General features: G+C 39.2%; 1 protein-coding gene across 3 annotated transcripts in view; it reads right to left on the bottom strand.

Annotated features, from left to right (window-relative positions):
• The window catches only part of NOVA1 (NOVA alternative splicing regulator 1), a 157,094-nt gene extending 144,226 nt beyond the window's left edge, over positions 1 to 12,868 (bottom strand). For 2 of the 3 annotated variants that reach the window (XM_059819434.1, XM_059819435.1), the window contains exons 1-2: positions 12,733 to 12,868; positions 10,733 to 10,876 (exon numbers count right to left, since the gene is read on the bottom strand). In XM_059819434.1, coding sequence (XP_059675417.1) covers positions 10,733 to 10,876; positions 12,733 to 12,868 — 280 coding nt within the window. Of the gene's footprint in view, positions 1 to 10,732; positions 10,877 to 12,146; positions 12,169 to 12,732 lie in introns of those variants that run through there. The other variant, XM_059819436.1, reaches the window with a different exon arrangement.
• Between the last annotated feature and the right edge of the window lie 4,413 nt (positions 12,869 to 17,281).

Raw genomic sequence — 17,281 nt, 5'->3', positions numbered from 1 at the left:
ATCTGCACCTCCCAAGTAAGCATACTTTACAATATGAAAACCTCATCACACAAAAACAGTGCTACTAATATATTCTAATTTACACCAAAACCTCTGCATGCTTTCTTAGCTGTCTTCACAGAATTTTTGAGAGGGAAAACCATCCAAATTATGACACCTTCATGCTTACAACTACCAAGAGCATTACAATCACCTGTTCTAATCTCCTATGCAATAACATTTCACAGAAAAAAAAATCTCTGCATTATCTTAGGAGCCCATTTAACTATATGCATATTTTTAGGAAAAGGTCATTAAATTCTAATTGCAGTTGAAATACCTCAACCCTTAGTAAATTGTTGTCATCACTTCTGAAAGTTTGTATTGGGAGAAACAAGGCACCCGAATCAGAACTGGCCATTCTAGTAAAAAGCCAAATACTTAAATAAATAATGAAGAAATCATATCTTCAGACAGCCAACATAAAGCTGCCAAAATTTACAAGCAGAGACTTCTTTACAAAAGAAAACACACAAAAAGAATTTTGCACAAGATGAAACTTAACAAGTTCCTGGACTAGCCAACACTGAAAGCACGGTAGTCATTTACGCACCATTTATTAATAAGTTATTGCATCAAAAAAAGAACAAAAAGTACATAAACAATGAGAAGTTTATTTTTCCTCAGTCTGAGCATATGCACGTCTGTTGGAGAAGGGAAAAATCAAGGTATTTATTTAACAATTATGTCATAACAATTTATGACTAAATTTTGTGCCCTTCTCATGTCTGCACCCTCCAAATCAGAAAGTGCTAAGCTAACGAAGTGTGAAGGACAGAACTGGAACTACTTCTGAAAATCAAAAACCACATTCTTTCAAATAGTAAGTACTATCAAAAACATGAGCCATTCAAAAAGGTAATAGAGAAACAAGAGAATGATTAGTTACTAATCAACAAAGTACCATTTAAAAAATGAAATAAAATTTAAAATTAAGTAGGTATAAATATATTAATTCAAACACTGACCTTGCTACCACTATTCACTCTATGTCTCTAAGACTAGAAGGTTATAAAACATTTGCATAAACTGAGGAGATTTTGTTTTTAAAAGGTACAGGAAACCTAAAGGAGGACAAATATAGCTACCCATTTCATTGATTTTCTCATCAAGAACATGAAAAACTAAAGCTCTGAGGCAAGCAATTACATGTGAATTTCTACATACATTTAAAAATCCTGTTTTTAACATCCTAACCGATTTAAAATCTGGCTACCGGAGGAACCATTTGTTTACTTCTTCTAAATACTAGTTATTCAGGGGAAGAACTCATGACGAGCTCAAGTAAAATGAAGAGCTACTGGCTACACAAGGTACCTTCCTTTTCAGAGGCTCTTTCCTGCGCAATCCTAAGAGTTTACCTGCTCATCACACAAAATTGTCCCATCTTTTTTCTGGTTAGTTGGGATCAATTAATCAGAAAAAAAGAATTTATTCATGTAATGTATCATGCTAACACTTACTAGAACAGCTAGTCATAGATGTAGATCCATACAGAACTAGACAGCTTATAAAATTATAAAGTACATATTTTATTATTGTTAAAAGCAGTGCAAATACTAGATGAACACTTGGCATTACCAACCTAAACAAAAACCACAAAAACTTATATCCCTGGAAAAAAAAAATCTTTGTAAAGTTAACACTTCCTCTTTTTTTTTGAGCATTTCACTATGCTAGAAATTATATGCTGCTTGAGAAAGAGTAATCTCAAGAAAAAATGGCAGACTTAGGTGTGCTGCACTGCACAGTAAAAGACTCAGAAGTTAGGAAGTGATATAATTATAAGGAGTTCCTGGGGAATCCAATTTTTACGTTAGATTTGACAGAGTCACCAAGTGTTCATCTAATACAGTAAGTAGAAGACATACAAAGAATGAAGTGTGCACACACATGCAAGACAGAAAACAACCCCCATACATGTTCTATGTCTAACACTTCTCATTGCAACAATTCATTTTTATAAAGCTTTAACGCATCCAGTAGCAGCGTTTCATTGCAGACCTTTGAAAATCAGCACAGACAGAATGCTGGAAGAGCCTCTCTTGTTCCATAGAAGTTATCTTCAAATCCAGGTCAATAAACTGCTAAAAAGCCATCTATTTCCCTTTTTTTGTGTGTGTATTCCTCAGGAAAACTGTTGGTTGGCTGCCAGATTACAATAAAACATATATATTTTGTAACTCCAGTTCAATATTGCTGACAAAACGGTATCTGCTGCAGCACCTGAACTGCTGCTGCTACTACACACTATCCTACCTATACTCTAGCACTTCCTAACACCAGATTACAGCTGGGGACAAAACGTAAACCTCAGCTAGATCAAGCTCCGACTCTGCATATGGCCCAACTGGTCTTTCTTCTCCCTTCCCTTATAGCCATATTTCACTGCCCAACTTTTTGGGAATACACTCTGATATAGCTTTAATTCCATAAGCATGCTGGATGCTCAACAAAGCTAAACGAATGGCCACATGCCATTTCCTACTTTTCCAGTGCATGACTTCATACAAATATTTTTAATAATTTGTGTTATAAAAAGAAAGACTCCACAGTTGTATATTCAGTTAAATATTTGTAATTTTTCGCGTACAGTTTGAAAATCAGATTTTAGAACACACTAAGAAGATGATAAATTGCTGCTGCCTCTGATTATCTGGTTCTCTACAAAGAATTTTCTTACCCATATTGTCAATGAAGAATCTAAAAAGAACTAAAGTCACTACTTGAAAATAAAATAAAATACATGTACATACAAATCTTCCAAGAGCTTTGGAGGTGTGCACTATGGTTCTTGATTCAAGCAAACAGGTGCCACTCTATGAAGTGGGGGAAAATAGTACAAATGTGTGAAGCTCTTTATGTGGGAAATTACAAGAGAGTTAAATGGCACTGAGCAAGGCACAAAAAGTGCTTTTAAAATAGAAACAAGGGAACATGCAGAGAACCTCAGTATCTAATTTAATTAATGATTGAGAATGCAAAGGCTCCAACTGGTGAAACATTAGCAGCAGCCATGAATTTCACTGTAGTTCTGTATAACAAGTAATCTTACCTGAGTGATTCTCAAAAAAATGTCAACACATCGATTGTATTTTTCATCTGATCCTGTCAATGCTGAGATGACAGGCCCTGCAGGATGCAGTGAGAGATCAATGATGAAAAACAGATGTTTAGGCTTTTCACAATCAAAACCTACAAGACCAGGTAAATACGAAATTTTGTCTGAGATTCGTGCTTCTTTATATCCAACAAATGCTAATGTTACATAATCACTTTCATATACATAAGTTGACAATGGTATCTTTTCCTCACTTACAAGGGATCTGACCCCAAATCATCCATATCACCTATGTATAAATTTAAACCTGGTCCCTAAGATACTATTCTTTCAAGTCACATAGCTAGTGATTCACATCAGCTACTTCAAACATTGACCTATGTTCTCTGGCCTTTCATGAAGTAGACTTAATTTTGCCCATCAACTATGCAGAACGCTTAAACCTTACACAAAGTTTATTGCAATTCATAAGTCAAGAAGAGCAATGCACAATAGTATTGCTCATAACTAGCACAAGCAAACAGTGATAAATTCATATTCAAAAGTTACAAAGATATGTTACCATTGTACAGTTGGGAGCTGACTTCCATAGACGTGTTTTAAATACCGCCTTAAACTGACATTTCAATCAGACCAGTTAAGTACTTGCAAATGAATTTTAATGCTTGGCTATAATTAAGAACAGCACGTTTAATATTAAGTAAACCCCAATCAGATTCAACCGTAATTAATTATCAAATATGTTAAAATGAAAACAAGTTAATATGGGGGGATGGGAATTTAGATAGCTGTCATTTTATTATGGATTAAAATATTTAATATGTCTATTAAACGTAGGGGAAATTTAAAACAGGGTATCCTGACAACCATTTCTCTATTTTTAAATTAAAATACAAGCAATGTAGTTAATCCTTATAATGCTATGAATAATCACAAATTGAGATGCAGATACCCCTGAAATCAAAACAAAACCAGGATGGAATAGAACTTTACAAGTCTGTAATGTAACATGTAAAAGATCTCTAGGCTAAATTCTGGTTTGATATTTCCTTTGGGGGATGGAAAGACAGAATGGCCCTAAATACCAGGGTGAATATAAGGAACCTGATAGCTTCCTCAAGCCATGTCATGCAGTCAGGAAGAAGACAGTAGTATATCTACAGTAAATTAATAGTCTCGCACATGCACAGGACACTCATTTATTCCAACTGCCAAATACCAAGTTCCAATTTTACATGTTTCCATGTTACTAGAAATCCTTAAAAGAATCACAAGACTGAGCTAGCCAGTATGAACACCAAGCACACCCCAGTACAAAGCATATGACAGTACACCAGAAATTCATACCAGATACGAACAATATAACCCTTTTCATTTACAGACAATTGTATTTGTTGTCAGAATAAACACAAATATTTTTGCTAAGTCCATTATAACAGTGACATTTCAAAAACATGTTTATCAGCTTCATTACTCCACAGATATATTTGATAAATAGGAAAAATGTATTACAGTTTTAGATTGAAGTACATTAAGAATTTTATGCTCGTGTCAAACAAATTCAATTAGAAAACCAAAAGGCCTACCTAGAAACATGACCATCAATAAGAGTCGAAAAAGCAGCCTTTCCATTTCTAGTGTGTATTGCATTTTATACCACGACACTGCAGCCTCTGAGGGTCAGATTAATTAAGATCAACAGCAGCTGCAGTGCAACGTGAGAAGCACACTGCCACAGCTCTCACCAGTCCAGCCCAATTACCTGCAGCATTCCAACACCGGACAACTGACAACTACCATACTCCTCACCAAGTTATTAACTCCCACTGGCCTACTGATAAATGTTAAAAAACAAACTAACCTCTTTTTAAGATGGACTGCAAAACTGACTGCACCTGCTGCAGGATGAACCAATGAGTCCCAGAGAGATGTTTGCCTAACTTTATGCTAGAGCTGTGTCCAAAGACGTAAATGAGATAGCAATCAGGCACAAGCCCTCCTCCTAAATCCCTCTATGCTCCATTTCTAAAAGCCAGTCTGACAAATTCACTAAATCCAAGGTTTTCTCCCCTGGCCAAAAAGCTACCAATCACTGACGAAATAAATCCTGTGGTCAACTACTGAGGATAATATCTAAGTTAATGCAATTAATTAAAGAACAAACAAGATCAAAGAGTATTCAAAAAAGATATTGCTTGTTACAGGTTGCACCCATTAAGAAAAGCAAGAACATGTTTCTTTTACTGCACCAGGGGAGAAGAGGAAAACAATTAAGATTCAGACACTGCCTGTTTATATTTTTTAAATATTAGCTGTAAGACCTATGTTCTGACAAACATCCATTAAAACTTTGATCTATCTGCAAAATTCCATCCAACTATCATATAGGAATTTTAAACTTTATGAAAGAGGAAAATTTAAAATTTTCAGTGCATACCAACTTCAGCTATTTTTCTTAGGTTTTGGTTTGGGGTATTTTGGTTTTTTTTTTCCAGAATGCATGAATCCAGAAAACAGATATTCTTATTGAATAACTTCTTTACAGAAATCTGAACTTTATAAAAAACCAATACTGTTACCAGAAGCACCTTCATCTACCTAAGCTTTCTAATCTTCTGAGAATCATTTGGTTTTCAATTATATTGAAAACTAGTCAAAAGTAATTACAAGAAAACAGTTGAAAATTATTAAATATGGCATTTCCCTGTGATAACAGCTGTCCTCACATTGTTCTATATTTTGCCAACCAAGTGCATATATAGTCAGTCTGTATCATTTATTAAAGTTAGACTAACCATTCCAAACCTATCACAAGTTGTTTTAAACCTTTCTTATACAAGACAAAGACACAACACTTTGTGGCAAACCAAAGCCATTTACTATGTCGAAATTTATTCACTCATTAAGATGAGTAAGTCCCTACATGCAGAAGAAATCAGTGCAAAATTTCTACTTAAACTTCCACTCAAAATTTCTCTAAGCCTACCAAATGAGAAACTCCTAAGTGATAGTACACTGGGTGAGTTAGATACGTTAACAATCTCAGGATCACACGAAGTTACATATTCAGTTTCAGCTTCCTTTTAAATGTAAAATACTAAGGATCCGCTGGCTAACAAGCTAACTTTTTTTTTATTCTGTTCCAGTAACCAGGCAACAGACAACTGTCCAACTGAGAATTATCTCTCCGAACAGCTGGCAATCAACACTTGGGGGGTTTTGGTCGGTTTTTTTTTTTTTTTTTTTTTTTTAAACTAGTAGAAAGATCAGTGATCACTTTACAAACCTACATAGCTCTAGATTCCACCTCTGAAATCTCTACTCACTACTTAGTCATTTCCTCAGTCCCATTATCCCCAGTTACTCATATAAGCAAATGTTTGCAACAGAATCCGAAAATCTTAGATATATACTTATGAAGTCTCTAATTAGCTAATGTTAACACTTTAGAAAAAAATCAGAAGTATCAATAGTAAAAACGAGATATATTTATTGATTTATGACAAACCACCTTCAAGGAACCATGACAACAGACAGCTAATAACTAACACCATTCTCACTTCTAACTCCATTACTCTTTTTTCTCTTCCATACCTGAAAAAGCAGTATTTCACTTCAACATTATTTCAAATGTTGATTTTTAAAACAGATTCTTTTCCCTACTAGACTTTAGGTTATTTTAGAGAGTTCTAAATTAACATGACAATTCCTTTATTATATAAAGGAAATAATAATGGTGAACCAAGCTTGATACCTTCCCCCTTCCTAACAGTTTAAGAGAAGTAATGAAGCTAGAAAGTGAGCTTATTAATTATAAATTCCTGTGAAGTTGTCTTACTTACACATTCAATGTGCTTGAAAGGTTTTAAGACTCAGAATAAGAGACTTTTCAAAAGGACCATAGCTCAAAGATTAGCTAGACAATCTCCCATAATACACAAATGTTTCAAAAAAAACCCTGATATTCAAACACAAAACATGTCAAATACAAGTCACTTGGTAAAAACATAACATAGCCACACAACACTTCACACTCTCGACGCGAGGCAGGGGAGGCAACTCCCACCTTTTGTATTGTCCAAACATTTAGATCACTACTGATTAGAAGTCTGCCATAAAAACAACACAGCTAATCTATTGTTAAAAGCAGTAAAACCTTATCCCCATTTAATTATGTTTTTATTAATCTCTGCTCTTAATATGATCTAATTTCAGTACACATATGACTTCATATTCCAATAAATTGAAAAACACTGACCGAGCTCAAATTCACTCAAGCACCAAGTTCAGACCAGGCAAGATCCTGCTGCAAGATAAACAACATGATGCGATGTAACATAATTTTGTGCGTATGTGTGCGCGCATGTGTGTGTATGTGTGAGACTGGGGCAGGAGCACAGAAAGAGAGAGCGCGCGCAGGCAAGAGTGCATGAGAGAGAAAGCAAGAGAGTGTGCACCAGCATTCACGATGGATAAAAATACATATGTCCAGAGTAGTTTTCAGTCCAGTGCTCACTATAATTCAGAATGGAGAAACAAATAAGACAATGAGAGCTTAATACAACAGAAATAGTGACTCTCTTACATTATTGAAAATAAAACCATACATTAAAATAGCTTCACAGAATGGCCACTTTCTTTATGAAGTTCACTTCATTTAATATTAAAGTACATGGCTACATCTGTATTTAAATTTTGGACCAGAACCTACTAGTCAACACACACTCTGTACTTCCCTGCAGAAAGGATCAGCACCATTTAGTTTAAAAGTAGGGCATATTTTGCCGTTTTAATTTCACTTCCACTAATCTAGAGGGACAAGCTTGAACAGAAAAGAATCGGGGATCATCTAAGCACAATAACCAGAATCAAATTGCAGAAGTCCAGACAATTAAAAAAAGTCAGCTGGTAACCTGAAAAGAGAACAATAAATTGTGTACTCAAAAAGATAAGACTGTAGTGGACGGTAATGTATTTATATGCTGATTCCTATTTTGTAAACTAAAATGTTCAGTGAAAAGCTGTTTTTTCCTTCAATTTCTTGTAATTAGAGCTGCCATACAATTCTTCAGTAATTATGTCACCTTTTGATGCACAAAAATAATTCCAACAGAAATCAGTCTGCATACTGAAGTCCTATATCACAGAGGAAAAAAAAAGAACACTATTAGATCATAGGAACTACTCATGACGTCTGTATCACAACCAACTTCCTCCTTTCCAAACAGCAACTTACTCAGACTGTGCTAGAACTTTTTGGAAATACAGAAAAGTTTCACAGAAGCTTCGGCGAGAGAACATTCCATAGCGATATGTACATTAAACACATTTATAGTCATAAGCATCAGAGATACAGACTAAGTAACTTCTATCAGGAAAACAAAATAATTGTTTAAGAAAATTTGTAAGAAAAACAAACTGTATCTTTATATCAGCTATTTCACAAGGTTTATATTCCCTAATGCTATATGAGCACTAAAGTCTGGAAGAAACCCAAAAGCCCTCAGCTCAGGGAATGCCAGGACCTCCGAAAATTCCATGGGCTGGTGGTGAGACGCAAACAGAAAGTCTAACAAGAGCTAGCCACACTGGAATCCATTTCTCATCCCTGTTCCATGCTTTAGAAGGTATCAGTCGCCAACTTCCTTAAAACATTCATTTTCTATATAACACAATGTGGCTGCAAATTCAAAGCAGACTGTATGAAGTCAAACTGGAACTTCATTTGCACCTGTTACAGTGAAACTGCTTGAGCCTCGCTGCCCTAGTTATTTATATTATTACTACTGATTTTAAGAGATAATGTGTTTATGTCACAAACGTTTTTACTCATGTCATTCTAGCTTGCTAATTTTTATTTTTCAAAGGTTCTTCTGCTACTATGGCTGTATCTTTACAATTTGCTACACAAAAAAAATATGTAATTCTGATTTAATCAGAAAAAAGAAAAACTATGCTAGAGCACTGAACAAAAGATCTAATCTTTGAAGCGTCCTTTCCAAGTGAGTGTAAATAAACTGTAGTAAAATGAAAAGGCTTGTAATTTGGTATTTGGAATATTCTTCATAAACACCAATTTTCTGTAACATCCTTGCATATCTGATACCACCTCATGTATAATGCAGAAAATCTATTTCATTTTCATCTATTGACAGTGAATTTAATTTACTATTGTGGCTCTTTACCCAGATTATGTTATTAATTCTGCAATCAGGCTCTTTTGAATGCTTTTATTTCTTCCAAGAGTTTTCACAATTCTACATTGATTTTTTTTTTCACCCTAACATACCTTTCAAAATAAAAGACCATTTTTTCTAACTTTCTAAAGAAAAGTAGAAAAGAAGAAAACACTCAAAGACAACAAGCATCAGTTCATAAACTGTATCTTTCAGCAGGTGAAGTCTACATGCATCACTTTAACCTCTGACATTTAAGTATTATAAACTACATTCACTAAGGAGATGTACAACAGGTGCATTAAAATTTCCACATCAAAAATCATCATTGTAAATAGACCACAATCTCTCCATTAATAAAAAATTATCCACTTCTGTCTGACACTAAAGTTAGAGGATGGGAAAACTAAATGCTCCTATGTTAGTGTTCTGTTTACATCCATACCAACTGCCTTCACTGTTTTGTAGAATTCAGTCATCTTGTTAAACTAGATCAAATGCAAAGCAGCTCTTATTTTTCCAACAGAAAAGAGTCGGTAACAGCCAGTCAACTCAATTCTAAATCACCAGTTATTCTTCAAAATAACAAAATCAAAACATCAAAAAAAGTGTTAGCTATGTTATTATTTCGCATCAGTTTTTAAAAAGACTTCTAGAACAAAGTTCAATTACAGAATGCTAATTTGTTCATCTCCAGGAAAAAAAATTATTATTCAATTGCAGAAACTAAAATCTTGCATATCATTATGTAAGACTCCCTCTTCAGAACTCTATAAAGGAAAAAATGCTAAATCAGGTATTTATTATTGTTATACGCAAATATTAAAAACTTCTTTCTTGTGCATTAATACAGTTGATATAGTCGTTTCTTTATTTAAAGTATTTCACTTTTATGATAGTTTTCTTCCACCATCATGATAAACATAATATAAAGAAAATCTAAAGAGCAGCACTTGTCCTCTTTACTTCACTCCAGAGCCAGTGAACAAAGCAGTGAAGCAGAAAGAAGGTACATAATGGATTTAAAGTAAATGGCCCATTCTTTAAAAGGCGGCCTCTCATTTTTACTCATTCTAGCTTAATTGTCATTATAGTGTCTGGAAACTTCAAACGAACAATTTTTTTTTTATGCCAGCTGTCAAGTTGGTTCCTTAAAGCTAGATTATTTTTTTTTTAAACTAAAAACCAAAGCAATCAAAATGTTAATGAAAATATTCTTTTGCAGAAAGACTGTAAACATCTTTAAACATATTTCAAGCAGTTAGTGCCCGGTCCATTCCATACACCAAGACAGACAGAACATTTACATTCACTGTTGCACTTTGTAACATACTTTTCTGAGAAACAATGCTTCCAGCTGCACTGGAAGCTTAGTCGTCAAGATATGAAACACGCTGACACGTACATACATCCCTTGGGATTTAAAAATAAAGAATTGGCTAATTTTTGCACCTACCTGGGTAAAAATCTTTGGATTTAGACAGCTTGATGGTGGCCCCAGTCTCTTTCTGCAACTGAACAATTGTCTGTCCTCCCTTCCCAATTATAGATCCAGCAGCATAACTAGGTATGAGGACCTTTAGAAAATACTGGCCATCCTCTGAAAAATTGAGATATCCATGGTTAATACGCCTTACAAACTTTGATTTTTTTTCTCCCCAGACCCACAAATAAACAAAATGTTACATCTTTAAACTCATCCAGTAATTCATGCATTTACATCTAACCAGTTGCGTCACTCTACAAGACGTGTTTAGACTATGCCTTTGACGTTTTAAAATATGTACGTTTATTCTGAGCAAATTAAAGAATCCACATAGATTCCTTAATTCTGTAAAAGAATAAGAACAAAATCCAAATTATGTTTCAAAGGTGGATTTTTTTTCCCCAGTGGTAACCACAGCACACAGAAATGATCAGAACCCCTTTAAAAAAAAAAAAATAAAGCCCTGCACAAAAACGTGCCCAGTGACAACTACAACCTTGCTTGAAAATACTGCAAAAGAAATACCAAAACTAAGAAGGAATGAATTGTAAATTCTGATGGGCTATTTGTTTGTCATTAGTAAACACATGAGAATAGCAATTAGCTATTGCCTGCATTCTTCTTAAGTGAGCAAAACGACTACTCTGCTACCAAATAACCCACCCAAAATGTGGGGTTTTATTCCAAGCATTTCAGCCACTGCCAAGAAAACAACTCAACATGGTGCGGATGGAATCACTTGCCTAAGTAATCCTGATGTATTCCTTTAGCACTTATAAGCAACAATGATCTCTTTTAAGCTCATTAATTAAAGGGCATTAAGAAGAATTTTTCCCAGTTGATCAAAAGCCTAAGTCACTTATTTTAAATACACTTAAAAGGTGATGAGATAGACAATGCGAGTCCTCTACCCACCACTAGCGTTAAAGCACACAATCGGAACAGGAAAAAAATATGTATCATGAATGGAGGGGAAAAAGAAAAAAGGATTCCCAGTCTGATTCGGGAATTGTCAGTGCCCTCACCCCACTGCTAAATCCAGCTACAACTCAAGTCTAAGGACCTCCCGTAACCGGCTCCGAAAAAGTGCAAGACAATAAGGGTCCGCTGGTTCCCCTGACTTCGGCTCTCCCCAGTAATTAAGGCAACGTCCCATTGGCATGAATATCAAGATTTTTAGCATGAAACCTGTTTCACAAAGTTGTCTTTTCCCCTAAGCGGAAGGGGTGATCCCAGTTCACCTTACTTTTCTTACTCGAGACTATAAGCGTCTCAAGAAGTGCCTGCGTGTGACAGTCGTGCCCACCCGTACTAATATAGCTGGCTGAACCATGCACTCTGTACAGCCAGACCGCTGCTCTTAATATCGGGCAAATAAATTCACCTCTGCCTCGGTGCATTGTTATGACGACTCCCGTGCACACGGATAGAGGAGATGCTGGTCCCGTTATAACTCATCTCCTCCAGGAAGAGCAGGATGTTAACTAGCGAGTCCCCGCAGCCGAGAGGCGACTCCCCCCGCCGCCAGCCAGCCCTCGCCCCCAGCACGGCAGACACACGCTGTGTATGCGCTGACAATAGAAGTGAGGCCAAGGAGGAGGAAAACGCACGGCAAGGCTGAAATTCAACTTGCGACTCAGAGGATGTGGAAGGAGGAAAGTGCGTTTGCCGTCTCCTTCCAGCTGCCATTTATTTTCGCCCATAGTTAAACGGGCGAGGGAGATAGCTGGGCTGCAGAAGCCCCTTGTGCTCCCTCCTCGTCTCCGTAGGGTCACAGCTGTGCAGCCCCGGCGTGGATATTAAATAAAAAGACTGGTAGATGCTGAAAACCGACGCCATTTTGATGAATGATAACATTAGAGAAATGAGAATGTTTGGGGGGGGGGAAGGGGGGGAGGCAGGCTAGCAGGTAGGGAAGCGGAGAGGTGGGTGGGTTGGGCGGGGGGGGAGGTGACAGAGGATATACCCACCGCCCGTGTTGGTCCTCTTGGTGCTGCCGGCTTCAGGGGGGGCTTCAAGCGGTCTTTTCCGGGAATCCGGCGGGTCCAGGTCTATGGGAACCCCGGTGTGGGTCCCGTTCTGCTGGATGGGAGCTGCCGCCATCATGTTTGCTGCTGCTCGGAGGAGAATTGTCTCTTCCCTTCTGTGGTGGGGGGGCAGGGAGGGAAGGGGGGAGGAGGAGGAGGAAGGGGGAGGAGGAGGAGGAGGAGGAGGGGAGGGGGCTCGTCCCGTTCTCTTGTCCTTTTCGAAAATGTAGAGCTAAGCTCGGGATTGTCGAGGATGCTGCGCGCCTTGTTTATCTGGCACCCGGGGGGAGGGAAGGGAAAGGAGGGAGGGAAGCGGGCAGGACTGGGCTGGAGGAGCAGCTGCAGTGCAGTGTCAGGAGGAGATGAGGAGAAGGGAGACAGGGGAACGAGGGGGGCGAGAAAGGGAAGAGAAAGGGGGAGAGGGGAGGAGGAGGAGGGGAAAGAGGGAAAAGAGTGAGACAGGAGGAGGAGAGGACAGAGTGAGTGGGAGAGGAGAGGAGGGGAGAGAGTGAGTGGGAGAGGAGGGGAGAGAGAACGAGTGAGACTGAGGCGGCGGGGAGGGAGGGAGGGGGAGAAGGAGGGAGGGAGCGAGCGGTGTAAATGGTGGGCGAGGGAGCGAGTGGGAGATGATTCACGCTGCCTCTGAGCCCCCTTCCGTCCCTGCCTGCCCTAGTGCCGCGCCTGGCGCTGCGGATCGGCTGCCCGCCGCTCTCGGGCTCTCGTGCCCTCCCTCACTGATGGGCTCGTGTGCACGGGGGTGCAGAGGGGGAATCTCTGCCCGTGCGGCGCTGCTCCGCTCTCGCCCCAGCACCTCCGCCGGGCGCACGGGCGGCTGGCTGGCCGACCGGCCGTGGGTTGGGGGCCGCCACCCTCGGCTACACCGCAGACACCCAAAAGGCAGGAGAGGTTAGAGCCGTGGGAGGGGGTGAAAGTACCGGGGTGGGGGGGGACGCGTAGGACGGGCGGGGGGGGAGGTCGGGATAAAAAAGAAGGGCAGGGCTTCCTGCGAAGACAGGCGGGAGATCCGGCCAATGGGAACAAAAGAGAGCGAGGTTGGGATTGAACCGTATGGCCAATCACGGGCCGCGAGTGGAAGAGCCGTTGGGGGGCAGGCGGGGGTGGTTTAACCTCTGCGGCGGCCGGTGGGGGGTGGGGGGCGGCGGCGACGACGACGACGACGACGGCGGCGGCGGCGGCGGCGGCGGCGGGGGGAGGGCGTGTGTGGAGGCCGGCTCCCGCCCCGGGAGGGTCCCCGCCGTGATGCCGCGTCACCTGGGTTACACACTGCGCCTCATAGGCCCGCAGCTGCGTGGGAGGACGGCTGAGATTGCCCGAGGAGGCTGTGGGATAGCGGGGACATGTCCTCGCTGAGGCTGGCGGCCCCACCTTAGCGCGGCGCGGTGTGGACGGGGCCCTTCCTCCCGGCCGCCGCGGGCGCCGGGCCGGGGGCAACGCCGCCGCTCCCCGCCGGGAGCCTTGGACGCGCCAGGCTGCATCGCGCAGGCTTGCAGGAAAAATAATAAAGATAGTATTTTTATACCGTGGCAGCCGGGCTAGCTGCAGCTATGTGACACAGAGTGGCATTTTTTATGTAAATATTTCGTGGAAAATTCAAAGATATTTCACTGTGACCAAGGTTATTTCTGCTTACAAATCTCAGATCGTTAAGGTTGAAGCTTAAATATTGTAAGGTGCAAGGGGATTGAGGTGGGAGGGCTCAGGGGGATTGTCTACATACTACAAAAGCATTTTTACTTGATTCTTTGCTGTTTAATTGATTTATTGCCTTTGAAAAAAATTTCAAACTGATATAACCATAACAGTAGTGGTCAGTACTAGAGCATCAATTCTGCAAAAAATTCAGAAATGTTTATTTATTGCATTAGACCATGCTCTGTGCTAAATTTGTATAGATATGTATGTGTGTGGAATGGCTGCTGACTTGATTCCTCTTACTATGCAAGCTTAAAACCTGGCCGTTTGTGGATGAAATCCAATTTCCATTCTAAGCTCCCTAGGAAACTCGGCCTTAGTTTTAGTAATCACTTACCATTAATACTGCCCCAAACAATTTTTAGCATTTAAAATACAAATTTCATGTGTAATATATAATACAGCACATCACCTCTACTTTTAAATTATAAGCCAGATACATAATGCATTATGGGATATTAAAACGTGGACACTTTAACATCCAAACATGCTCCTGCCTGAAAGCATTCACAAATTAAGAACTCGATCCAGCACTGTACATAGGAAACTTTCAATGACTTCTTTGGGAATTGTGGCCCAGGAATGCGACACAATTGCCTCCGCACAGGCAGATGAAATAGATGCGGCAGATTCAGTAACAATTTGATAGCATATATGGTCAGAGAAATGATTGTATAAAAATGGAACTTTCTTACTCATCATATACCCTTTGTATCTAAGATACTCTGACTCATAATTGCTTAGTTTACTTACTGAAATAAAATTTTAGGCTTCTGTTACCTTGGCAGTTGCTGACACAATTATGGTACAGAAAGCTGGGAACTGGTTCTAGCTCTTCCATTTTCTTTACTAAGTTCCAGTTGAAGAATTTTAATTAGTATTTGAGCCGGAAAGAGCACAGCATTACTTGAAAATCTCAGGTTCAGTTTGTACGATCATCAGTCCTAAGAGGCCTCTTTCCATTTGTAAACTAAGCAAATGACTTATAGAAAATTTTGAAGACAAAAATAAAAACCCCGCAATGTTCGAATGAAGCCATCTTGAGTCAATTTCCGCAGTAGAACTAGATAAATTATAACACTGCTCCCTTTATCTCACTGAATATGTTCCATCATCTGTAGTAACATTGAATCAAACAATTCTCTTGCTTTAAGACCACATCTGTTTTACTGTGCCCCCTGCACCAATTTTAATTATGTGGCAGATCTGATTGGATTCAGCACCTGCAAGTCTTCCCTTTGGGAGCTCCAATTAGCTTATGAAACATTTACTTGATTGCATTCTTTAAACAAAAGTATTGTTTCATCCTAACAACAGGAATATTAAAGTGTAGAATAAAAAAGGGTTTTAACGTGATAAGCGGCGTGTATGTTGTTTGTGTATCTAGCTTCCATAAGCTTAGAGGAAAAAGTGGTAATCCTGAAACCTAATTTCCTCAGACTCAGCAGATGTCTGTCCTGCGTTAGTCTGTTTCTTTACCAACAGCTGTTTCAGAAGTGCCTCCTCTTGTCTCTACAGAATGCCTTTTGTTTAATAATTTCCCGAAATGTTATCTCCCAGTCCCACTAAGACAAACTTTTTCAACTCTTCTGGTACCTATAAGTAGGGTTTTTATAGACAGGTTTGTCTTTGAAGAATTTAGGTAAAGCTATATAACTAGCCTCTTAGCTAGTTTCCTAGTAGCAGTTCTACTTAACTAAGCAAACAGCTGCATATAATAAACATTTCAACAAATATTGATTTAATATTGATAAAAGTAATTATTACAGATATGCTTCAGAATATGCCTTTTTCTCCTTATTTCACTGCTTGGAGCTGTGATAATTGAGGTCTAGGGGGGCATATCGCATAAAGTGCAGCCCTCTAGTGGTAGAGGGCATGGGAAGTTTAAAACAAGCTGTGTTTTTGTCATGGGTGGGGGGCAATGAAAGAGCTTTTAGCAAAACGCAAGCAACCTAGGACACTGCCCTGGGGTATATCAGCCTCCTGCATTGTTCATGGTCTGAAGCACAAGTGAAAATAGTTGTGGAGGCCTGTAATACAGCCTCGCTCCCACTCTGTCCTGATTTCTATGGAGAAAGGACCAATGGAAAAATAAAGCCTGTATCAGCAGTTTTCCTCTTTTCCCAAATCTGTAATCTGTTGCTCAGCTTTTTTTTTTTCCCAGCCATCTCCAGACTGGCATATCTAACCAGAGGTTGTTCCAGCTGTTGTGGGATCTTGATTCCTTTCCTGCTTCTTTCAGTCATGTCCTACCAGCTAATGTACTCTGTAACTTCAGAGTTACAGAGAGTTAGTTCACTGATAGCATGGAATACAAATTCAATTTGCCAGCCTTATTTCTAAAAATGCTCTTGGCTGGTGGAGCTGTGGATGGTAGTGTTCAAACTAATCTCTTCCACAGACATGAGAGCTGTGCTTAGAAATGAAAGGGATTAGGAAGAGGCATAAACCAAAGCAATTAAGCATATATTTTAACAAATAGAAATCTGCAGAATAACTGAGGTAAAGGTCTAGTAAAAATCACCTAATCTGATAAAGTCCACTGTGTGGAACAAGACTGTACCTCCTGTTTCTTGTAGAGGTGACGGATATTTCTCTTCTGGCTAACAGAACGAACAGTTGGTTTTTCCCCTTATGGGAAATATGACAGAGCCCAATAATCATTAGATGAAAACTGAGACCTCTTAAACATCCTGGCTAGGTAAGAGAAAACAGATATCGTCTTTGTCCAAAAAGATGCTGCTACTATTGGCAGTTTTTCATTACTGAACGATTG

The sequence above is a fragment of the Gavia stellata genome, chromosome 7 (genome assembly GCF_030936135.1).
Source record: "Gavia stellata isolate bGavSte3 chromosome 7, bGavSte3.hap2, whole genome shotgun sequence".
NCBI lineage: Eukaryota > Metazoa > Chordata > Aves > Gaviiformes > Gaviidae > Gavia > Gavia stellata.
Note: the sequence above shows the minus strand (reverse complement) of the source record. Positions and strands in the feature narration are given on the sequence as shown.